This window comes from Cervus elaphus, chromosome 12 (genome assembly GCF_910594005.1).
Source record: "Cervus elaphus chromosome 12, mCerEla1.1, whole genome shotgun sequence".
In the NCBI taxonomy this organism is placed as follows: Eukaryota; Metazoa; Chordata; class Mammalia; order Artiodactyla; family Cervidae; genus Cervus; species Cervus elaphus.
Window position 1 is genome coordinate 54,219,367 of NC_057826.1, and position 26,136 is coordinate 54,245,502.

General features: G+C 43.9%; 1 protein-coding gene across 1 annotated transcript; it reads right to left on the reverse strand.

The window, feature by feature from the left end:
- Positions 1-592: 592 nt before the first annotated feature.
- Positions 593-15,570, reverse strand: LOC122705645 (histone H3.3A-like). Its single transcript, XM_043921071.1, has 2 exons — positions 15,531-15,570; positions 593-1,134 (listed from the first exon to the last, which is right to left on the reverse strand). The coding sequence occupies exons 1-2, from the start codon at positions 15,568-15,570 to the stop codon at positions 710-712; spliced, it is 465 nt and encodes a 154-aa protein (XP_043777006.1). The 3' UTR covers positions 593-709.
- Between the last annotated feature and the right edge of the window lie 10,566 nt (positions 15,571-26,136).

Here is a 26,136-nt window from a genome sequence, read left to right on the forward strand (position 1 = left end):
ATATCATATGACATTTGTTTTTCTCTGACTGGCTTATTTCACTTAGTATGATAATGTCTAGCTGCAACTTGTCTACCCATGTTGCTGCAAATGGCATTATTTCATTCTTTTCTATGGTGAGTAGTATTCAATTGTATATACGTACCACATCTTCTTTATCCATTCATCTGTTGATGGATGTTAAGGTTGTTTTCATGTCTTGGCTATTGTGAATAGTGCTGCAGTGAACATTTGGGGGCATGCACCTTTTCAAATTATGGTTTTCTCTGGATATATGTGCATGAGTGGGATTGCAGGATCATATGGTAGCTCTATTTTTAGCTTTCTTTCTTTTTTTTTTTTTTTTGCAGTCAATAAGAAATTTACTTGTTTTAAAAAAATCCAAATGCTGGAATTGTCCAGAAAAATTTAACAGGTTTATTTATAATTGTTTTAAAGTTGAACTGCTGAAACTTGTTCCCTGAAACATTTTGACTTTCATTAATGCTTTATGTCCCTGCATTTATATTAAAAATTCACACACAAATGAAAATGGAAAAACTGCCAATACCTGATTTCTGTCCCCTATTTTTTACTTGCAATCATATACTTAGGTACCTTTTGACCCCATGGGAAAAAAATATCTAACGTTCAGAACTACCAATAACAGGAAGAAGAGAATTTTTTTTTTTTTTTTAAAGAATGAAATGTCTCCCATCATAGTGGATTCTTAAGCACGTTCTCCACGTATGCGGCGTGCTAGCTGGATGTCTTTTGGCATAATTGTTACACGTTTGGCGTGGCTAGCACACAGGTTGGTGTCTTCAAAAAGCCCAACCAGATAGGCCTCACTTGCCTCCTGCAAAGCACCAATAGCTGCGCTCTGGAAGCGCAGATCTGTTTTGAAGTCCTGAGAAATTTCCCACACCAGACGCTGGAAGGGAAGTTTGCGAATCAGAAATTCAGTGGACTTCTGATAACGTCTAATTTCACGGAGTGCCACAGTACCAGGCCTGTAGCGATGAGGTTGCTTCACCCCTCCAGTAGAGGGCGCACTCTTGTGAGCGGCTTTTGTAGCGAGTTGCTTCCTCGGTGCTTTACCACTGGTCAATTTGCAGGCAGTCTGCCTTGTACGAGCCACGGTATAGAGACCTCCTTACTTACCCCCCTTCTCCTTCGGCTGGAGCTCGGCGAGCTAGAGGCAGCGCTGGCACTGGAGAGCGACGGCTGCGCGGCGGCGGCTGCGAACACCTATTTTTAGCTTTCTAAGGAACTGCCATATGATTCTCCATAGTGGTTGTACAAATTTACATTCCTACCAACAGTAGAGGGTTCCTTTATCTTTACATCTTCCCCAACATTTATTATTTGGTCATTCTGCCTGGTGTGAGGTGATGTCTCATGGTAGGTTTGATTTACATTTCTTTAATAATTAGTGATGTTGAGCCCCGTTTCATGTGCTTTTTGGCCATCTATATGTTTTCTTTGGAGAAATGTATATGTGGATCTTCTGCCCATTTTTGGTTGGGTTGTTTGTGGGGTTTTTTTATGTTGAGTTGTATGAGCTATTTGTGTATTTTGGAGATTAATCCCTTGTCTGTTGCATCATTTGCAAATATTTCCCCCCATTCTGTAAGTTGTCTATTGATTTTGTTTATGGTTTCCTTTTCTGTGCAAAAGCTTTTAAGTTCCCACTTGTTTATTTTTGCTCTTGTTTCCATTACTCTAGGAGATGAATCCACAAAGATATTGCTATGATTTATGTGAAAGAGTGTCCTTTTCATATTTTCCTCTAGGAGTTTTATACTATCAAGTCTTACATTTAGGTCTTTGGTTAATCTTTAGTTTATTTCTGCATGGTATTGGAAATGTTCTAATTTAATTTTTTTATATGTAGCTGTCCAGTTCCCAGCACCACTTATTGAAGAGTATCTTTTCTTCATTGTATATTCTTGCCTCTTCTGTCATAGATTAATTGGCCATAGGTATGTGAATTTATTTCTGGGCTTCCTATCCTGTTCCATTGATCTATATTTTTGTTTTTAATGCTAGTACCATACTGTTTGATTACTGTGGCTTTGTAGTATAGTCAGCTTCAGCTCCATTCCTCCAACTCCACTTTTCTTTCTCAAGATTGCTTGGGTATTAGGTTCTTTGTGTTTCCATACAAATTAAATTGTTTCGTTGTTGTTCTAGTTCTGTGGAAAATGCCACTGGTAATTTAATAGGAATTACATTGAATCTGTAGTTGCCTTCAGTAAGGAGTCATTTTGACAATATTGATTATTCCAATCCAAGAACACAGTATGTCTTCCCATTTACTTGTGTCATCTGACCTCTTTTATTAGCATTTTGCAGTTTTCAGAGTACTGGTCTTTTACCTCTTTAGCTAGATTTATTCCTATGTATTTTATTCTTTTTGATATGGCAAGTGGGATTTATATAAACTCTTATACATATGAAGCAGGAGATATATACAAGTATTGTTTATAATATCTCCAAACTGGAAGAAACTCAACTGTCTATTCACTTTGGGACAGATATATAAATTATGGTATATTCCCACAGTGGAGTGCTATACAGTAATGAAAATGAATGGACTACACCTGCATCTGTCCACACAGGGAAATCACTGATGTGAAAAGCAAGTTATAGAAGAATACTTATAATATGATCACCTTTATAAAAAGTTCAGAGACATGAAAAACTAAATGATACTGCTTAGGGATAGTATGTATGTGATACAAGTATTTTTTAAAAGCAAAAGAAAGATGAACACAAATGAGGAAATGAATGTGCAGTGAAGAGAATATGTCAGGGAAGGATGGTGGGAGCATCACACTTACTATGCAGTTTGTTTTATTATTCTTTAAATTGTACTTTCATGTTATATATACTTTTATATAAATGAACTTTTCACACACAAAAAAACACCCAAACCTCTTTTTTTAAGAACAATAGCTGGGTTTTTTAAAGGCCAATCAGACTGTTATCAGAGTATCTTCTACATAGTAGAAAGTCATGCTAGTTGGGCTAAAGGTCCAACAAGATCAGGAGACAGTAACGTAGGAAGCCTTCCCTGTGCCAGACTTTACTACAGAGGATCTCAACAAACATCAAATGCTGCCAATAAAATAGAGCTGAGAACAAATTAAGGGGCTGAAATTCTGAGTGACAATGAATTAGAACTCTTTTGTACAGCGTTTCATAATTTATAAAACACTTTGATACAAGTTAACTCCTTCAGTTTCCATAATCCCCTGAGAGGTAGCCAGAGAAGGTTATTTTTATGCCTATTGTGAAGAAAAAGACACAGAGAGGTGATGTGACTTGCCTGAAGTCACACAGCCAGGACTAGGTCTTAGAATTCTTGGTCAAGTGCTTCCCTCCCCTCAGCTGCTGCCTCTCTGTTCTGAGTGTGCTAGACAGAGATTCTGCCACAAGGAGCTCCCAAGTCTTGTGCCAAACCCCCTTCCCCCACCACATATTTCCTGGAAACTGGTCAGCCTGCCCTGGGCCCTGTCCTCTTGCACCCTTCTTCCAAGACTGCTCTCTTCTCTGGTCTCGAGTTATATTCCCCTGTGTCCCAATCATTAGGGTTCTTCTACTCATCTCTAAGGGATTTTTCCAGATGCTTATTTTCCTTGTCTTTGTTAAAGCCCCTCTACATGGATTTCTATATCCTGCCTATTACAGTTGACCCTCAGTATCTTCAGGGGATTGGTTCTAGAACCACCCCGCGCCCCCCGCCAGAATACCAAAATCTGTGGATGCTCAAGTCCCTCATAGAAAATTGCAAAGCAGTCAGCTGTCTATATCAGTGGATGTGGGACCCGCCAGTACAGTGAGCCGACTACAGTACGTCACCAGTTTGCTGACACCTGTCTAGAGTAGAACATCCATGGAATGGCACCCTGGGCAGACAAATCCTACACATGGCCCTGTAGGGTGCAGTGATTCTCAATGGGAAGCATACATGCGTAGTTTGAAAAAGCTCCCATGTGGTTCTGATTCCTTTCCTCAGTGAGGATCAGTTAGATAGTGACATCTTAGCTCTGGGAGCTGGTCAACTTAGTAACCTAACCTCTCTGAGCCTCCATTTCTGAATCTCTTACTCCATAGTTGTTTTTAAGAAATGAAATGAGATAGTGCCTACTATAGGTATGTGTTAATCAAATGTCATTTCCCATCATCTAATCAGGCCAGAAAAAAAGCAGTGAGGTGTTAAACCAAAAAACCTTACTGATTTAGTCAGAACCCCTCACCCTCACACAGGTCCCATTTCTAACATTTGTCATCTTTCAGAAGAAGGACTTGTGCTTGGAAAAGTATTTTAGTTACTGCTCAGAACCATGTATGGTGCAAGACTTTGAGTTCCCAGAGAGGAAAGGCCCGGGGTTCTTGTTGGAAGCTATGTGGGAAAGGAAACCAACTCCCATCTCAGAACGTGTTCCCAGAGCTGTGTTCCAGAGATCATCCAGGCTAGGAGGAGGCCACGCTGCGTGAGGGGAGGGCGGCCCCAAGAAGGAGACAATCACAGGTTCGTTCACATTCACATTCAGGACACTGGAAAGATGCAAAGGAGGTTCAGAGCTGGGGGTCTAGTTTGCTGTGTGAGTTTAGGTGAGTCACTTCACTTCTCTGGGCCAGGGGGTTAAACCATGGACCCTTACAACACTCAAGGGCACTCTATTTCTTCAGTCACTAGGAAGCAAATTAACTCTCCAGTCACGTAATTTTCATTTGCATTATTGTAACTTAGGCTGATGTCCAGCTCTTTTTCATGAACAGGGGGAACTTATGTCATTTCCACTCTTGACTTCAGCACAGCCAAGGGTGTTACAGAATCACTTTTCTCACTTAGTATTAATAGCTCTGGGTAGCAGAAGAGACTTGCACTTAAGATTCTGCAACAGCTGAGCTTTCTTAGGAAGATTCCAGAAGGAGTTATTAACCCAATTATTAAAGCCCTAAGTGCCATTCTCACATCCTGGGCTGCAGTGCTGCAGTCCTCTATTGCTTTTCTCTAGTCTAAGAGAAGACCTCAAACTAGGCACTCATTCAAAATTTTAATCACAATACAAAGGCATTTCACACAAGCAGTTATAGTCATGCGCAAAAAAGAGCCTGCCTACTGGCATTAGAGAAATGCAGATTAAAGCAGATTTAGGACCTCATTTAAAAATGTTAATTGTCAAAATGTGTAAAAGCAACTATGTGCCTGATGTTGCAGCAAAAGTAACTCATAGATATAATATTGGTGGCACTGTAAGTTAGTAACAGTTCTCTAGAGAAGCAATATGGCAACACACAGGATGAATCATCTTCATGATCATTGAGAAGTAATGCAGTAAAAATCTGCATGAAGAAGTTAACATCAGCAATATCTACTCTAGCTAGAAAATAAAAGGAAAAAAACAATTATGAGTCTAAGCTTAGGGGTCTTCTTACATAGATTTTGATACAGCCACATGTTTGCCTCTTCTAGAGCTATAAGGATAATTATGAAGATTAAGTAGTAACATAGAGAAGTGTTTATTGTGAGTGAAATGTACCTAACTTCAGAATACCATACTTTATGATTATCAGTTATGTTCAGTCACTCAGTCATGTCCAACTCTTTGTGACCCCATGGGCTGCAGCACACCAGGCTTCCCTGTCCATCACCAACTCCCAGAGTTTACTCAAGCTCATGTCCATTGAGTCAGTGATGCCATCCAATCATCTCATCTTCTGTTGTCCCCTTCTCCTGCTTTCAATCTTTCCCAGCATCAGGGTCTTTTCAAATAAGTCAGTTCTTCACATCAGGTGACCAAAGTATTGGAGTTTCAGCTTCAGCATCAGTCCTTCCAATGAATATTCAGGACTGATTTCCTTTAGGATGGACTGGCTTGATCTCCTTGCCGTCCAAGGGACTCTCAAGAGTCTTCTCCAACACCTCAGTTCAAAAGCGTCAATTTTTTGGCACTCAGGTTTCTTTATAGTCCAACTTTCACATCCATGCCTGACTATTGGGAAAACCATAGCTTTGACTAGACAGACCTTTGTCGGCAAAGTAATGTCTCTGCTTTTTAATATGCTATCTAGGTTTGTCATAGCTTTTCTTCCATGGAGCAAGTATCTTTTAATTTCACGGTTGCAGTCACTATCTGCAGTGATTTTGGAGCCTAAGAAAATAAAGTCTGTCACTGTTTCCATTGTTTCCCCATCTATTTGCCATGAAGTGATAGGACTGGATGCCATGATCTTAGTTTTTTGAATGTTGGATTTTATTATTATAGCTCTGTAAAAATGTGCACACAAGTGTACAAGAACTGGAAGGTGTTGAAATAAAAATAACTACTGTGTTTAGAAGGTGAAATACTGTGTTTTAAATTTTTCTCCTTAGATCTCACTTAGTCTTCAATTAAATAAATGGAAGAAAGTATATCAGTTAAAAAAGAATCTTGTCCCTAAACTTCCCTACTAGACAAGGAGTCCAGGGACCCTGCCGGTCTTATTCAAGACTGTTTATCAAAGCATGTGTCTGGCAGGTGATAAGTGCTCTGTAAATATTTGTGGACTGATTGATTGACCACTGCTGTCAGCCTCTCGAAACAAGGTTTAATAAACCACTGATGAAAAACTTCGTGCTTTTGCAAAGATGCCTTTACCTGCCCCTTCACAGTCTCCAAAAGCAAAAACAACTTCCTTTATAGGCAACTTTAAAAACCCTGCATTATCTGTCCCCCAGAGTTGCACTGGCAGAAGGAGGACATTATCTTAAAGCCACACCTCAAATACTAGGGCCATTCTAGGCAGAAAGACTTCCCGCAACTTGCTTTAGCAACTTGACCCTTGGGGCAGATCCTCACAGGGACACAAGGGGGAGCAGTTTGATCCCCAAAGTCATCTGGACACTAACTCTTTACACCAGAAGGTGGCAATCTATGCGCTTCCTTAAGGTGCAGAACTGGCACTTTCCAGGGCACTTTGATAGTTTATCATTCAAAGAAGGACCATGGTGGGAGTGTGACAAAGGTGACCAGGCCTCAGGACAGGGTCAGAAACAGATGGAGGCCATCAGTGCCCGCTGCTGTGAGAGATGGTATTTCCTCCCCCATCTTACACTTAGGTAAACCAGGGTCCCGACAGGCTAAGAGACTGCCAAGACCCCGGCCTCTAGTGGAGTAACATTGCCCAGATCTGAACCCAGCTCTCCTTATACCAGTGCTCACCCTCTTTCCAGTTCCCAAGCAACAGTAGTCTGTGAAAAAGCACGCAAGGATGTTTCTAAATATTTGGTTAGGGATTCTCTGGGTGGCTCAGTGGTAAAGAATCCACTTGTCAGTGGAGGAAACACAACTTGGACCCCTGGTCTGAGAAGATCCCACATTCCACAGAACAGCGAAGCCTGTGCACCACAATTATTGAGGCTGTGCTCTGGACCCTGGGAGCTACAGCTTCTGAGCCCACATGCTGCAACTACTGAAGTCTGCGCGCCCTAGAGCCCGTGCTCTGCAACAAAAGAAGCAATCGCGGTGAGAAGCCCAAACACTGCAATGAAGAGTAGTCCCTGCTCGCCACAATTCAAGAAAGCCTTTAGAGCACAGAAGACCCAGCGCGGCCAAAAATAAAATATGTAAAAAATATTATATGTCCCTCATCTCCCTCATTTGCCCAGGTTCATGTCCTCTGCATCAGTGATGCCATCCAGCCATCTCACCCTCTGATCCTCTCTTCTCCTCCTGCCTTCAGTCTTTCCCAGCATCAGGGACGTTTCCAGTAGGTTGGCTCTTTGCATCAGATGACCAAAATACTGGGGCTTCAGCTTCAGCATCAGTCCTTCCAATGAGTATTCAGGATTGATATCCCTTCCCTTGAGATTGACTGGTTTGATCTCCTTGCTGTCCAAGGGACTTTCAGAATCTTCTCCAGCACCACAGTTCAAAAGCATCAATTCTTTGGCACTATGCCTTCTTTACAGCTCTCACAACCATACGTGATCACTGGGAATACCATAGCCTTGACTACATGGACCTTTGTCGGCAGAGTAATGTCTCTGCTTTTCAACACACTGTCTAGGTTTGTTATAGCTTTCCTGCCAAGAAGCAGTCGTCTTCTGATTTCATGGCTGCAGTCACCATCTGCAGTGATTTTAGAGCTCAAGTAGAGGAAATCTGTTACTACTTCCACCTTTTCCCCTTCTATTTGCCATGAAGTAATGGGAAGTAATGCCATTTTGTTAGTTTTTTTTTTTTTAAATATTTAGTTTTAAGCTGACTCTTTCACTCTCCTCCCCCACCCTCATCAAGAAGCTCTTTAGTTCCTCTTTGCTTTCTGCCATTGGAGTGGTATCATCTGCATATCTGAAATTGTTGATGTTTCTCCCACCTATTCTGATCCCAGCTTGTAACTCATCCAGCCCGGCGTTTCTCATGATGTGCTCAGCGTGTAGGTTAAACAAACAGGGTGACAGCAGACAGCCCTGTTGTACTCCTTTCTCTGTCTTGAACCAATGAGTTGTTCCATACAGGGTTCTAACTGTTGCTTCTTGACCTGCATACAGGTTTCTTAGGAGAAAAGTAAAATGGTCTGGTATTCCCATCTTTTTAAGAGCTTTCCACAGTTTGTTATGATCCACACAAAGGCTTTAGGGTACTCAATGAAACAGAGGTAGATGTTTTTCTGGAATTCCCCAGTTTTCTGTATGATCCAGTGAATGTTGGCAATTTGATCTCTGGTTCCTCTTCCTTTTCTAAACCCAGCTTGGACATCTGGAAGTTGTTGGTTTGCACAGTGATGAAGCCTAGCAGGCAAGATTTTAAGCATGACCTTAGTAGCATGAGAGATGAGTGCAATTGTCCGATGATTAGCACATTCTTTAGTACTACCCTTCTTGGGAAATGGAATGAGGATTGACCATTTCCAGTCCTGTGACCACTGCTGGATCTTCCAGATTTGCTGACATATTGAATGCAAAGCCTTGATGGCATCATCCTTTAGGGTTCTGAATAGTTCTACTGGAATTCTTTCACATCCACTAGTTTTATTAACAGCAATGCTTCCTAAGGCCCACCTGACTTCACAATCCAGACTGTCTGGCTCTGGGTGACTGACCACGCCACTGTAGTAATCCAGTTCATAAAGATTTTTTTTTTCAGTTCCTCCGTGTATTCTTTCCATCTCATCTTGATCTCTTTAGCATCTACTAGATCTCTACTGTTTCTGTCCTTTATTGTGCCCATCTTTGGGTAAAATATTCCCCTGATATTTCCAGTTTTCCTGAAGAGATCTCTAGCCTTTCCCCTTCTGTTGTTTTCTTCTAGTTTTATGCACTGTTCATTGAAGAAGGCCTTCTTGTCTCTCCATGCTATTCTTTGGGACTCTGCACTTAGTTGGGTGTACTTTTCCCTTTCTCCCTTCCTTTTCACTTTTCTTCTTTCTTCAGCTATTTGTAAAGCCTCCTCAGATAACCATTTTGCCTTCTTGCATTTCCTTTTCTCTGGGATAGTTTTGTTAGCTGCCTCCTGTACAATATTACGGACCTCCATCCATGGTTCTTTCTCAAGGTACACTGTTAACTAGGTCTAATCCCTTGAATCTATTTGTTACCTCCACTACATATTCATAGGGGATGTGATTTAATTTGTTCCTGGCTGGCCTAGTGGTTTTCCCTGCTTTCTTTAGTTTAAGCCTGAATTTTGCTATGAGAAGCTGATGATCTGAGCCACAGTCAGCTCCAGGTTTTGTTTTTGCTGACTGTATACAGCTCTTTTGTTGATTATGAGGGCTACTCCATTTCTTCTATGGGGTTCTTGCCCACAATAGTAGATATAATGGTCATCTCAATTAAATTCGCCCACTCCCATCCATTTTAGTTCACTGATTCCTAAGATGTTGATGTTTATTCTTACCATCTCCTGCTTGACCATGTCCAATGTACCTTGATGCCTGGACCTAACATTTGAGGTTCCTATGCAATATTGTTCTTTGCAGCATGGAATTTTCATCACCAAATATGTCCACAACTGAGCATCATTTCCACTTTGGCCCAGCCATTTCATTCTTTTTGGGGCTATTGTTAGTTCTCCTCCACTCTTCCCTAGTAGCATACTGGACACCTTCCAACCTGGGAGACTCATCTTTCGATGTCATATCTTTTTGTCCTTTTATATAACTCATGAGGTTCTCATGTAAAGTATACTGAGGTGGTTTGGCATTCCCTCCTCCAGCAGAGCATGTTTTGTCAGAACTCCCCACTGTGACCCGCCCATCTTGGATGGCCCTATGCATGACTCATCACTTCATTGAGTTACACAAGCCCCTTCGCCATGACAAGGCAGTGATCCAAGGAGATGATGATGTCTAATGATTATTAATTTCCACCAGTTATAGTTGTAAGGAGTAACCAACAAATAGGCTTTAGTTTTTTGAAGTTTTGTGAACAAATCTACAATGTAATTTCTTCCAGCTTAAGTGGTTTTTAAATCACTAAGTCGAATGACCAAATTGATCATACCATTTGACCTTGAAACACCACTTTGGGAAATGGGTTCCAAGGAAACAAAAATATGAGATACATATTTATAAATATATACATTTTATGTATTGTGAAATATAAAAAATAAAATTGCATATGCAGATGTTTAGAACTGAGCTTCATATTGTAGTTAAAACTGGAAGCAGCCCAAATGCCTGACCGTGGGCGAACACTGGGAGGATCATGCTGTAGTCACAGCACCGACAATGGGAATGGCCACTGTGAAGATTGGAGCTGATGTCCAGTTCCTCACAAGGGCACCATCATGCTAGTTGTTAAAATGCTGAAATAGCAAAAGCAATAAAAGCCAAAATAAATAAGTGGGACTATATAAAACTGAAATGCTTCTATGCAGCAAAGGAAACCATCAAGAAAGTGAAAGGCAACCTACTGAATGGCAGAAAATATTTGCAAATCACATATCTGATAGAGCGTTAGTATCCAAAATATTTAAAGAACTCATACAGCTCAATGGCAAAAAGGCAAACAATTTGATTTTAAAATGGGCCTATCTGAAAAGACATTTTTCCAAAGAAGGCATATGGATGGCCAATGAAAGGATGTTCCACATCAGTCATCATCAGGGAAATGCAAATCAAAATCACAATGAGATCACGTCATACCTACTAGAATGGCTGTTATTGGAAAGACAAGAAATAAGTCTTGGCAAGGATGTGGAGAAAAGGGAGCCATGTACACTGTTGGTGGGAATTAAATTGGTGCAACCTCTGTGGAAAAGAGTATGGTGGTTCCTCAAAAAATTAAAAATAGAACTTCCATATGATCCAACAATTTCACTTCTGGGTATATATCCAAAGAAAATGAAAATACTAACTTGATATCTGCACCCCATGTTTATTGTATTACTTATGATAGTCAGGACATGGAAATAAGACAAATATCCATTGATGGGTAAGTGAATAAAGAAGATATAAGATGTATATACATATATATATGTGTGTGTGTGTGTATCTCAAATATATAACAGAATGTTAGTCATAACAATTAATGAAATCTTGGCATTTAGGACAACACAGATGGACCTTGAGGACATTATGTGAAATCAGAGACAGAGAAAGACAAATATGACATGGTCTCATATGTGGAATCTAAAAAACAATAAAACACCCAAGCTCATAGACACAACTTTTTCTCATAGAAGAAGTTGGTAGTTATCAGCGATGAGAGTTGGGGCAGGGTGGTGGTGGGGAATAAGCAAAATGAGTGAAGGGGGTCAAAAGGTACAAGCTTTCAGCTGTAAAATAAGTCCCCAGGATGTGATATTCAGCATGATGACTGTAGTTGATAATACTGTATTGCATTCTTGAAAGTTGCCAAGAGAGTAAATCTTAAAACTTCTCATCACAAGAGAAAAAAAAAAAATACTAGTAACTAAGGGGACGTGTGTTAACTAGACTTATTATGGTGATCATTTCACAGTGTATACAAATATTGAAACATTATATTGTACACCTGAAACTAATATTAATGGATCAATTAGACCTCAATAAAAATAAGTTTTAAAAAATACTTAAGTAATTCCATATCATTGGAAATAGTAGGGGCTGAGTGTCCCCCTGGATCCTCCCTGACCCCTCCACTAGGATCTTCCCGGATCTCCTATCTAGCAACTAAATGTGAGTGCCTGGTCCAGCAGGACTCTCCAGGATCCCACCATGTACTAACCAGGCTGTGCTGTGGTCAGTACACATCCTAGAACCAGTTATTATTAATAAATATTTTTAAACCTCCCCTGGCTAAGATTCTGTACCTTTACAAAATTTGCCTTATTTTGGAATGAGACAAGAGATACAGGGACAAAGAGAGAGACATTTTATGACTTAGTAAGAAAAACGGAGTAGAACTTGATGTAATGAATGCAGTTGACCCTCCCTATCTGTGGGTTCTGAATTCATTTTATTTAAGAGACTTGAGCATCCTCAGATTTCGATATCCATGGGGATCTTGGAACCAATAACCTCTGGATCATGAGAGAGGATTCTTTGGGAATAGCAATGACACAAACTTATATTTGCATAACCAAGAGTCTATAAATATTCAGTAAATTAGGGAATAGGAGATTTGAAAATATTGTCAGGTGTGCACTCAACATTCTTTCCCCCTCTTTGCTGCTTTTTTTTTTTTTTTAGACTTCCTTTACCTGGACCATTTTTAAAGTCTTTATTGAATTTGTTACAATATCGCTTCTGTTTCATGGTTTGGTTTTTTGGACCCAAGGCATGTAGGGTCTTAGCTCCCTGACTAGGGATCAAACCCACACCCCTGGCTTGGAAGGCAAACTCTTAACCACTGGACCACCAGGGAAGTCCAGTCCTCTCGGCTTCTTTAAAGCAAAGTCCTCTTTGTTTCTTTAAAGAAAACTGTAATTTTTATTCACTCCCTTCTTACTCTTCTGGTAACAAAGTGGTTTGGGGAAGGCTGAGCCTGGAGACGGTGTGGTAGGGGTGCAATCTAGAATTCCTGAGCCTGGAGTGGCAGCCCATTACTCTGGCCATATGGTGAATTGGTATAGGCTAGTGACATAGTTTCAGAGAAGGCAATGGCACCCATTCCAGTACTCTTGCCTGGAAAATCCCATGGGCGGAGGAGCCTGGTAGGCTGCAATCCATGGGGTCACGAAGAGTTGGACACGACTGAGCGACTTCACTTTCACTTTTCACTTTCATGCATTGGAGAAGGAAATTGCAACCCACTCCAATGTTCTTGCCTGGAGAATCCCAGGGACGGCAGAGCCTGGTCGGCTGCCGTCTATGGGGTCACACAGAGTTGGACACGACTGAAGCGACTTAGCAGCAGCAGCGGTGACAGAGTCTGGCTAGGGAGGTGGAAAGAAAGTTGGCTAGGAAAATTCTAACAAGACTTTCTTTTCCCATCTAAAAAGAGACCATGACAGGAATATCCCCTTTATTTCCTTTGAGGATATATTGCTCAAACCTAAGGCAAACATCTTGCATCCCCAAAGGGAAAGCTAAGAGAATTTCAGAGAACACAGATCTGAGCCAGGACGTCTTTGAGCTGCTAAATTAATCAACCCTGGATCAGCTCTATTATTAGCCTTTGTGTTACTCTTTAAGCACTTTAGCTGGATTTGCTGGTATTTGCAGAGTCCCACTAGAATGTATGTTATTTGTTCACTACTGTATCTCTGTGATCTGTGACACTGCCTGGTACACAGCAGACTCATCATAAATATTTGTTGAAGGGATGAATGAATAAAAAACATCCTCACTGATGTAGGAGGGTGTTAAGTTTTTCAGTGGTCCTGGCGTTAGATTTGTTTGTTTTAAGCATCCAGTCATCGTTGTTGGCTGTCCATTTTCTCCAGTGCTTCAGTGTTATGAAAAGTGACAGGCCTGGATTTGAATCTGGATCTGCTACTTACCGGTCAAGTATCCTTAGGCAGATTATTCGTCTGCACTGAGAACACCTGTAAAATGAGCACAACCACCGCTAAATTATAAGGTTGCTGTGAGGCTTGGATGAGAAGTGGCCACAGAGAGACCATGGGAGAGGATCATCAGTTGGTTTTGTCCCTCACTTCCCTGTATCTCTGTATCGCAGGTACCAGATCCCAGGAAGGCCAAGAGTCGCTTAACATCCCCAGGAATGAGACAGAGTGACATTATATACCTCCCGATATGATACCCTGAGATGAACCCAGCATCGCCTTTGGGGTACCCCAGCCAAGACTGTACAGCATAAATCATCATGAGGAAACATCAGACAAACCTGAAATGGGGTACATTTTACACAATACCTGGCCTACATACTTAAAAAATGCCCATTGTTAGGAAAGACAAGGGGAAAAAAAAAAAAGACCAGAGAAGTGTTATAGATTAAAGAATACTAAAGGGACATAGCAACTAAATGCAATGATGATCTGGGAATTTTCCTTGCTATAAAGGGCTTTATTGGATAATTTTAAAGGATAATTTGTAAAATCTGAATAAGGTCTGTATATTAGATAATAATTGGTATAAAAATTAATTTCATAACTTTGATAATTAGTCTCTAGTTATGTAAGAGAATGTCCTTGGTTTTAGAAAACATACACATTGAAGGAACAGAGGAGTATAATGTCTGCAAGTAACTCATAAGCTATTCAGAAAAAAATAAAATCACACAAACACATAGCGAGGAAGAGATCTAGAAGGTTAAATAAAGCAAATGTAGGAAAACGTTAATATTTTCCTTCACCCGGGGATCCGGGGATCCCGGTGAAAAATGTGCTAGAATTCTTTGTCCTAGGTTTGCAACTTTGTTTTAAGTTTGAAACTATGTAAAAAAAGTTAACAAAAATTTTAAAGCAATACTAGAGCCATGTCCTGAAGAATATTAGGAATTTGTGGTTGGAAAAGGAGACTTCTAGGCTGAGTGAAAACTTGGGAAAGTATTCAGGAAGATGCTTGGGTGCTAGCAGGCCCATTTCACAGAAAGCTACATTTGAGCAGGTTTCAGAAAGAGGTATCCGAGTCCTCCAGGTGGGCCACAGGAGGAAAGGCCTTCTAGTCAGCAGCCAGTGATATGAAAGAGCAGGGTGCTGGCAGGCAGGAGTTAGATGTGGATGAGGCCTGGCTGTGAGCAGCAAAGCTGGACATTTAGGTTGGGGACAAATTGCAAAGTATGAATAACCTGCTAAGACACTGGGACTTTATTCTGTGAGCAGGGAGTGGATGAAAAGATCCATGTTGGACGCAGTTGGGGAGGATACATGGAGCAGTGGGTGGGGGGAGCCAGGCCACAGACGAAAATTGTACCCTGTCTGCGGAGTGAAACAAGATGCCAAGGGCCCAATGGATAGCATCTTGGCCAGAACGAGGAGGATAAAGTATACATCCTCCTACCTCCAACCCATAGGGAAGCAGATGGGCTCACCAGTCTTGGTGCTCTGATTCCAGTTCACTCTGCCTTGCAGAGGCCACAGGACACTGGACCTTCCAGCAGGCTTAGTGGGTGGACCAGACGCTGACATGGAGTGCTAGGGGTGGAGGACCATGAGCCATCTCACGGTGAAAGGCCTTCGTTAAATTAAAAAACGCCACCTCCATTCCCGGTCCTGGCCAGAGTGGTCTCTTCCTGTCCTCTTAGTGTCTGCCTTCCCAGGATCCCACCGTGCTATCCACCTGGCTGCTCTGGCCAGCGCTGCCCTAGCTCCACCCCAGGAGGCTAAAGGCCTCGCCACAAATGGTTCCTTTTATTGCATAACAGTTGGGCATTTTCAAATCCAATTGAGCCAGCCTATTCAGTCACCATTTGACAAATATTTGCCTGGTGCTACTGTGTGCTTAAGAGACTTATCTGAGAGGAAAGGGGAAGTAGGTGGGGCAGGAACATGGCTGGGTTGTATTGTAGCAAAAGTGGTTTTTCTCCTTGGCGTTTCGTTTGCTATATCTAAATTAGATATTTGTTTGTCATCAAATGTGAAAGGAATTGTTATCTTTTTTAAGTCGTTCCTGGCTTAATGAGGGTGCAGCCAGGCAACCAGTGGCATCAAGAGGCATTCTGAGCAGCTTATTAAACACTCATAGATCCAGATGATCCCCACATGGTCTGGTGATAATCCTTAATGTATCTCCACTTCTTACTCATCCAGGGGCCTCTTCACAGTCAGGGTGGTCATGATAGTGATGATGAGGATGTGCAGTTACTATGTGTTAAGCACTCAGCTAAATGCTTTCTGCACATTCTCTCCAACCTTAACCAGTTAATCCTGCAAGGCAGATATTTTATGCTTGAGGAAATCAGGGTTCAGAGAGGTTGATGGGTTTGCCAAAGGCCACACAGCCATTTAGAAGCAGAGTCTATGTCTGAACTCAGGTCTTCTGGTCTCGAAAGGTTATGACCATTCCAGTGTCATGCCACCTCCTACCACTTCAAAGTGGGAAGGAAATTTTGGGTAAGTGAATCAAAACTTTCTGCAAGATGATGGTTCTCAAAACGAGCAAGAATCAGCATTACCCAGAGGGTTTATTAGAATACAGATGGCTGGGTCTGTATATTGATGTGGGCTTCCCAGGTGGCTCAGTGGTAAAGACCTCACCTGCCAATGCAGGAGATGTGGGTTTGATCCCTGAGTTGGGAAGATCCCCTGGAGAAGGAAATGGCAACCCACTCCAGTGTTCTTGCCTGGGAAATCCCATGGACAGAGGAGTCTGTTGGGCTACAGTCCATGAGGTTGCAAAGAGTTGGAGATGACTTAGCAACTAGACAACAGCAAATATATTGAAGTGTCTGAGGCAGGTGCTGCTGATCAGCATTTCTGACAAACCCAGGTGATGCTGAGGCCACCCTGGTCCAGGGACCACTCTCAGGACCACTGCCCTGTGGGAGAACAGTGAGTTGACTCTGGCTCACCCAACCCTGACCCTGCTGTTCTGTTCAGTTAGGAATCTCCCAAATCTCCCCATTTCCTGGATCTGAAAAGGAAACCGAAGCAAGTGCCTCCTCCCTTCTTCCCTCTGTCTTCTTGGGAGTCTGTGTGAGGCTGCAGGGGCACAGAGGGTCCCTGGCTGAGCTCTTTGCTCTCAGTGGTGTAGTCTCGTCCACTCTCGGGTCACTGCCCTCTCTTTCTCTCTGACCCCATGGTCATTCCCAGGTCTCCCCAGCTTTTGCTCACTTGTTGATTCTCTGTGGACTGACCCTGCCTTCATCTCCGTGCTCAGGTGTGATGTGTGAGGTCTATCACCTTCAGCACCCTCTCCTGATCTGCGGGGACCCAGAGCTTGTCTCTGTCGCCTGAGATCCTTGTTCCTCTGGGAAGATCCACTTTCTAGCAGTTTGGTAACCTTCCCAAGTTATAGTTTAACATGGGGACGTGTGTTTCGAAGGCTCGTAGGCTTTTGGACTTGGAAGAGACTTAGCTGGAAGGAGGAAAGGAAGGAAGTGAGCCGTTTTTGAGAATCTGCCATGTGTCTACACACAGCCAGGAGCTTAGTATGTGTCAGTGTTTACTCTTCACAGTAACCCTATGAGTTCAGGCCTGAGTGTGTGTGTTTTATAATCTCCATGAACAGTGGAGAAAACAGATATTCTAGGAAGATATGATCAGACAGCTAGGCGCTGAGCCACAATATGACCCCAGGTCTGTCCCTGCTCTTTCCACCACCGCTGACCCATCAGTTCACATCACTGATGTTCTCTCTAACTCAGAGATGAATTTATTGAGCTGGGCCCACACACGAGGCCCAAAGGCTGACCTTCTAAGACAAGCCCTGGGTCAGTCATGCAGTGGTCAGTACTGGGGAGCTGCCAGGCAGTGGCGGGAGGAGCTGGGGAGCAAGGCCGTTGTCAAGTGCTGAGTGAGCAGGGGAAAGGTGCCAGGACTCTGGAAGGGTTGGCAGAAGAGCTGCTGGGAGCAGGTGAAGGCAAACAGGATCTCAGGGGTTTCTGAGGAAGAAGCCGCCGCCAGCCGGGCCCTCAGCTTAGGCCCAGCTAGTTGCTGTGCTGCTTTGAAGAGCAAGGTGCCAGCCTTCCTGGCCAGGTTGTGGGCTTGGGGAAAGGCAGCTTTGGCCTGGCACATCAAGTGCCTACTGTTATGCCCAGCATTATGAGGTATTGAGGCTACGCTTTAAAAGAAAAAAATTGTCTCAAAATTTATTATCTCAAATTTTATTAATACAATTTATTATCTCAAAGAGCTAACAGTTCAGGGGTAGGTACAAGCTTCTAACAAAACCCAGCCAGATAAATATGGTTTTTTGAATAATTAATTTGGCCACACTGGGTCTTAGTTAGGGCATGCGGAGACTTTTAGTTGAGGCATGTGGGATCTAGTTCCCTGACCAGGGATCCAACCTGGGCCCCCTGCATTGAGAGAGTGACGTCTTAGCCACTGGGCCACCAGGGATGTCCCTATATGATTTTTAATATGGTGGCTTAGAACATATGCAATATGACATCCAGGGATCCTCCAAGGGGCACAGCCGCAGGGGAGTGAGGAGGGGCCCTCTCTTGATGGTTCTACCCTTCCACACCCAGTGCTTCATGGATCCTTGGTGCACCCCCTGGGGTGCACAGAGGAGGGAATCCTGACTGCCCCTTGGTGGGTGGGTGAGGCTCCCCAGAAGTGTGGTAGTTAGTTGGACTTGGGGGAATAGATAGGAGTTCTTTATGCAGAAAAGAGGAAGAGGAGATTACTGCATTGCGTATCTTGTACCTTGATTTTGGTGTCATAAGCGCTTTTAGCCTTAGCTGCCAGGAGCAGGGCGTGGGACGGGCCTCTCGGCCTCTTCCATTCCAATCTGAAAAGCCCCTGCTCTTTGTATATGTGTCTTCCTGTGACAGTTTCCTTCAGAAGAGCCAGAAGGTCTGAAGTGCTGGCATCTCAGGGTCTGGTGGGTGTGCTCTACAGTTGACTCAGGCTGTCTTGGGGACAACAGTTAAGATCGATTTCCTTTTTTCCCCTCTCAGCCATTTTTCTTCAGTGGCTATCTTCCTAGAGTCCACCATGTAATGACTGGCAGACCAGGGACAAATGAGGAAGGGGCCATCAACCATGCCTGTCATCTGTCCTTGTTAAATCACTGAAAGAAAATGTTAGCTGTGAGTCAGTGAAAAATGGAACATGAAGCCAGAGGGGGAGGACATTTAAATGCGCCTCTTAATGAGTGGCGAGTGAAAAAGCGAGTTCTGGACTGGAATTCAGCAGGGTGACTTCACCCTAGGTAGCTGGGGTGAACAGGAGCTAGGAAGACACAGGGAAGGACTCTCAGAAGGATGTTAGACATCAGTTGGGTGATGGTGGCAGGGAAGCGGAGAGCCTCAGGCTGCCAGGTGGTCATCCAGCCGAGCTAGCACTGAGAAGAGCTTTGGAGTGAGGGACAACTAGTCCTCCACCCCCAACGGCCCCTCTCTGGGGTCCTCCGTGTCTGAACGCTGCTGGAGGAAAGCTTAGTACAGCACCCATGGGGAGACCGCCTCTTTTGGTACAGTCCTGACTGAAGCAGGTGAAGAACCTGGCCCTCCTGCTCTCAGCCACACCCAGATGAGGCCATGGCCAGGAGCCAGACGGTGATGACTCAGGCGAGGGAAGCCCCAGCACAGTTACTGCAAACCAGTTATGCAACCTCCTACTGTGATCAACCACCCAGCCCGCCTTCCTCGCCCTCACCCAGTGGAGCATAGGCGTACTCTGTGTGGGGGAGGAATGATACTGAAATCATAAACTGCACAGTGACTGAGCTTTTAATAACCAGGTTGAACTGCAAGCCTGGACAACGTTAAGGGGACCCAGATAAGTTGCTGGCTCTGAGGCAATGGAGAGATCCCGGGCCAAGAAGGGCTAATGCAAGTATGGGAAGAAAGCTAGTTTCGTGTTGGCCCACATAAGGGTGATTATGAAAACAAACCCACCAGACTCTTGGGTTATTTTCTTTTTTTGTCTTTTAATTGAGGTGAAATTCACATAACATGGGATTAAGTATTATAATTGTGTACACTTCAGTGGCATTTAGTACATTCACTAGGTTGTGCAACCATCACCTTTAGCAGGTTCCAAAGCACAAAGAATTTTCATCACTCCTTGGGGTTTTGTTTTCTAATTGGCTGCAGTGGGTCTTTGTTGCTGCATTTGGGCTTTCTCTAGTTGTGGCAAGCAGGGGCTTCTCTCTAGTTTCCGTGCGTGGACTTCTCATTGTGGTGGCTTCTCTTGTTTCAGAGCACATGGTGCGTGGGCTTAGTTGCCCCACAGTACACGGAATCTTCCTAGACCAGGGATTGAACCCACATCCCCTGCATTGGCAGGTGGATTCTTTATCATTGGTCAACTAGGGAAGTCCTTTGGGGTTGTTTTTATGCCCTTGTTATAGAAGTGATGTTAAGGCTCAGGAAAGTGAAGTGAGTGATCTAAGTTCATCAAGGCTGGTAGAGACCAGACTTGAACCCAGTCCTCTAATTCCCCTGGAAGGAGAGAACCTTGTTTTCAGACTTTGGTTAATAGCCTCTTAACTGACTCCCTGTCCTCTAGTCTCCCCTGCCTCCTGTAGTCTTATACATAATTAGTAGATTCATCTCTTACAGCCAGGTTTCCCATCTCAACCTCCCAGTGGGTCCTCATTAGCATCGAAATAAAGTTTGAACTCCTTTATCCACTGTAACCTTTATGTTGATGCAATCACCAAGCAACTTGTTTCTCTGCAGTGTGTGGTTGGTCCATGGGAAATGCTCTTGCATCCTCACCTGGCAACCCTGGGACTAGAGGCCGATCTGAGCACAGCCCCTCTCCTTTATCCTGTCCATCAACTGCCAACCACCTTGCATTTGCCCTTTAGACTTCTTAGGCAAGATCTGACACCAATGCCTGCTCCAAAAACTGTAAGAAATATGTATCGGGTTCTCTGAGTATTGCTCCTGGAGCCCCCTCTCACTTGACTCAAGGGGAAGGACAGGAACCACCCCCCATCTATTTACCTTATTATTATTAACTAAATTATTTTATAGTCAAATAGTGGATGCAATGCAGATATTAAAATGATTGATGCCAGTGTATACATGTTAATTGAAAAGATATTCATGGTGTGTTGAGAGATGCCAAAAGGTAAAATCCTATATATAGTGTATAATTCTGTCTCAGAAAAGTATCTATAAATAGAGCATATATATGTTTTGAACCCATGCATATATTTGTATAAGAAAAAGTCTGAAAAGATAAACTCCAAAATGTTAATGACAATCCTCTCTAGGTGGTATAATATAGAGTGGCCTTAATTTTTTCCTTTTGCTTATTATTTGCTCAGGTTTTTGTTTTTTTTTTTCCTATAAAAACATGGCCTGTATAAGGAAGAGAATACTGAAGAGGAAAGGGTTCCTGAAGTCGTTGGCTCACACTCCTCGATGTGGCTTATGTTACAGCTAATTGTGTGTATGCATCTGCTTTTCCTTCACCCTGGGGATATGGATGTCGTCCTGTTCGTTTTGTCTTCTCCATGACATCTCCATGACAAGCTTGAGTTATTAGCCAGCTAATGAGTAGACCTCGGCCCTTCTGTCTCTAACCCCTCTTGAATGATCAGGCTGATGTAGGTCCTGATCCCAGCCCCTCAGGCACCCTCCAGGAGGTTGCCCTCTGGATCTGTGCCAGTCCTGGGTTTCCAAAGTTTCCTCCCAGGCAGTGGTGCCAATGAGTAAAAGCCGTACACAGCTACCTTACCTGTTTCCCGCCTTCCCTAGGCCAAAGTCAGAGGGAGAAACAGCAAGTCTGTAGACCTGGAAACGCTCCTGTGCTTGTGGGTTTCTTCTCAATATTACTTCATTCTTGTAAGGTGATGTTCCATTGCCAGGGCAACCAGGAGGGCTCTGCACATAGCAGCCGCTGCCTCGACCTTAACTCTATTTTCTTCAACTCCCACTGGCTTCTGAGCTGACTTCACACTTGTGGTCACAAGAATGTAAACATTCTTCGGTTCTGCTGGGATTTTTCCTTCATCTTGTTTTGTTTCCCTTCCTAAGGTCTGGCTGCCAGGTATAGTTTCTCCTGCAAAGTACTAGCTGAAATAATTTTATTTTTACCAGCTAAACTTGGTATCTTTTACTCTTCCCATACTGTCTTGAGGCTCAGTCAAATTAGATGAGTATGTATTTTCCATGTATGAGCCAAAATGTCAGAACTGGACATATACAGTTGGGAGAATGCTGGTTGGAACAGCTTTAACTGTTTGTTTTTCCCCCTTGCTTTATATTTTTCCCCTTGGTTTTCCTTTTCCAGCTCCATCATGGCAGAAACACACGTTTCTAAACTACTTTGTAGGAGCAACTCTCTGTGATGCTGAAACTGGGCAGGACCCTGCGGGGCCCTCCTGGGAACAAAAGCGCCTCGGCGTGCCCTGTTTCTTGCTTGTAGGAAAGGTTTTAGTCTCCCAGGCCTTGCCTGAGCTTCAGAGAGCAAACTCATGCAGTTGCTAAGTAGGAAAGAGAGGGAATGCAGAAACAAACAAAAAAAGCAGTTGAAGGAGGAAAGCAACGATAATAGCTCAATAATAGAACAGAGTCCTGATTCCTCCTCAAGGGATATACATCATCTGATACACATCTTTGATTTGTTCTGTAGGAACTAAGACATTCATCCCCCAACCCAGGTGGAAGGTGGCAACTACATACCGAGGAAAAGCACTTAGATCCCAGACTAGTTGGAACCACAAGGCTGATGATTGAGACTCCTGAAATATCCTCCTCACCACCAACCAATCAGAAGAAAATCATGCACCCTACAGCCATCACCCCAAACATTGCATTTAAAAAGCCTTCCCTGAAGGGACACATAGTTTTTGAGAGGCAGGAGCCTGCTTTATCCTCCTTTGCCTGCCACAGCAATAAAGATATTCAAATACTTCACCAAAAACTCTGAGGGGAAAAAAAAACCTTTACCTGAAAGCTATGGCAGAGTTTAGGTCTTTTGAGCATGCGATGCCTGTTCTCTTTGCTTGGTGCCTGCAATTAACAATGTACTTTTCCTTCACCACAACCTAGTCTGGGTAAATTGGATTTGCCGCATGAGGGATGAGCAGACCCAAGTTGGGTTCTACAGCAGCACAGCCTATTTGGGGTAAGACATGAGTGAATTCTGCCTCTCCCTGGTGAGGCTCAATGGTCTTATTATAGAACTGAACTTAGTTAGGTCCAAGCAAAGGAGTGTGAGCCGCTCATGATCAAATGACCTAACTCCCCCATAGATTTCAGGGAAGGGTTTTCAAAGGCAAAATTTAGGGTGAGGGATACAGGGTGTGTGACTCTTTTCTGATGAGTTGGTGATAAAGTAGCAGGGCAATGTTTCAGGAATTTCCATCATCAGCCTTCTGGTTCCAACCAGTCTGGGGCCTATGTGATTGTGTTCACTGTGTAGTAGTCAACATCCATGTGGGTTGGTGACTTGGTGGGGAGCGGGGGAGGAGTCTTAGTTCCTGCAGAACTGCTCAGAGATGCATATCAGATTGCTCTGTGTATCCCTTGTGGAGGAACTGGGACTAGGTATAATAGTTTTATTGCTGAACTATTATCATTACTTTCCTTGTTTAACTGCTTTCCTTTGTTTCTGCATTCCCTCTCTTTTCTACTTAGTAACTGCCTGAGTCTGCTCTTTGGACCTCAGGGAAGGCCTAGGAGACAAACTCTTTTCTCTGAACAATAAAGGGGAGCCTGAAGGGGCTGTTGTACCCAGGAGTGTCCCACAGGGTTCTACTCAGATTCAGTCCCCTCTTTTCATTGATACTCCTCAACCCCAAGGGGAACAGATGTGGGACAAGACAGGGACCAAGGTTTTGGATAGAGAAGTTAACCATAAACTCAACAGAGGAACTCGATTTCAGGGGGACTCAGTGTGACAGGCAAGAGAACTAGACCCCTCAATAATAATAAAACTCACAGAGCCTCCAATTCCCTCTCATTCCATCTCTTGTCTTTAAAATATCTGTGAATCAAACTCCATTTCTGAAATTAATTCTGTAATGAAGTTGTTTTCTAAGGAGCCAAGTTTCAGCAGGCTAAACACACTAGCCTTGCCCAGCATCTGGCACTTAACTGTTGAAAGGAATTAAATCTAATTAAATAGAATCAAAGCAAATGGAATTGGCAGATGACTAACCAGCCTTGCAAATAAGGGCCACTGGCCCTTTAAATGCAACCCTGATGAAGCGTGTCTAAGAGGAGGCAAGCACAGGGCTGGGGCCCCTTCCATAGTCTGTGGGGCGGGGATTCGCTTTGCTCTGTGAGCCCACTGTGGTTTCTCATAGTCGCTGCCTGTGGTCAGTAACTGGCTTTGAATCAAGTCAAAAGTGAAAGTCTCTGATGACAGCTGGATATGAGTTGGGCCTGGGTGTGAAAGAGGGTGAATAGAGGGAGCTGAGGGAAAGAGGGAGGTGGGCTCCCCTAAAGTCAGTGAAGCAAACACTGTAACTATCAGAAACACCCCTGGTGGCTCAGTCAGTACAGAATTCACCTGCAATGCAATGCAGGAGACCCAGGGTTCGATTCCTGGGTCAGGAAGATCCCCTGGAGAAGGGAACCATAAACTCCACTCCAACCTGCTCCAGTGTTCTTGCCTGGGAAATTCCATAAACAGAGAAGCCTGGTGGGCTACAGTCTATGGGGTCACAAAGAATCAGTCACAACTTAGTGACTAAATCAGGAACCACCTTCAGAAACATGAGGTCATTAATGATATAAAATGAGCAGTGGAACTCATGTTCCAGCCCTCTCTGGACAGATCCCTGTCTTGATAGTAGCTGAGCATAGCCAGACCCAGAGAGGTATAGACAGGCAACCTCAGGGTGTGGCCTGACCCTGCACCTGGGGCTGGAAGGGAAGCGAAGGAGGAGAGTCAGTCACTGTGCTAGGTTATGCAATTAGTTTCCATGATGAATCTGAGACATAGACATTATTCCCATTTTATAGAAGGGGAAACTGAGGCCCAGAAGGATAAAGCAATGTAATAGAAGGGATACCACCTTGAGAGGCATACAGAACTGGGCTCTAGTATCTTGGGTGCCATCCCCTACCACCTGCATGACTTTGGGTAACTCCTTACCTGCCCTGCCCCATCAGACTCCTCATCTGTGAACAGGAGATATTAGCGTCTACCTCGCAGAGTTGTCATGAGGATGAAACACAAAAAAATGATGCACAGAAATGACCCTGACACGTGGGAGGCAGATTTTCTTGCCCAAACTCAAGAAGCTGGCAGGCTACCAGGTCATAGACTCAGGTCACCTGGTAGGTCACTCAGACTCACCCTCTGGGGGGGGGGGCGGTGAAGTGGGGACTCGGCTTTAGGGCACAACCCCTGTGCCTCCTCCTGGGTCTCCCTGTGCCTGCCCAGGAAGCAGCAGCTAGAAGGATTCTCCTTCACCTGGGGAGGAGACAGAGTGGGAGGGGTCCCACACACATACCCCTCTTTCCCAACCCTGCCTACTCGCCCAGCCTTGTGACCCCTCCCTGTTAAACTCACCTTCAGGTAACGTATCCATAGTGTCCGGAGAAGCCAGTCGTGTCCTGTGAGGATCACAGAAGCCCAGCTCCGCCCTCAGCCTGCTGACCAGTCTTGCTACTTCAACCTCTGTGTTAGTGCTCACCATTTCCCCACTGCTGGCCCAGACCCCACCCCATTTCTTGTGGAGGCAAAATGTTTGTGGCCTCCTCTGGGAAGCTTTCCATCACGTTGTTAGCTGCAAAAAACAAACAAAGAAAAACCTCTGCCTTGCCCGGCTCACCTGCTCTTGGCCCTCTCACAGCATCTGTCACCTCCTGCTCAGCATCCTGGTGGTTTGGGTGCGCCTTGTCCAGGGGACTCCGCTCCGCTCTCCGGGAAGGGGGCCCCCCTTCTCCTGTTCCCTTCAGTGGTTTCTCCTGCCTCGTCCTCTACCAAGAAGGTCCTGCCACTCCGGAAGGGCTCAGCAAGTTACCTCCAGTCTGCATGTGACCACCTGGATCAAGTGAGAAGGGAGGAGAAACCATTTGGTCTCTACTTTCTCAGATCTAGCTTTACCAACAATAGAGCTGATGCTTTTAGCCCTGGATCAGCTTCTCAGTTGGTTGAAACCCCACAGGGGTGAGGAGTTTGACCTAAGGAGCAGAGTAGAAGCCCTGTGAGGACAGAAACTGATTCTTATTTTTATTTTTAGTAAATA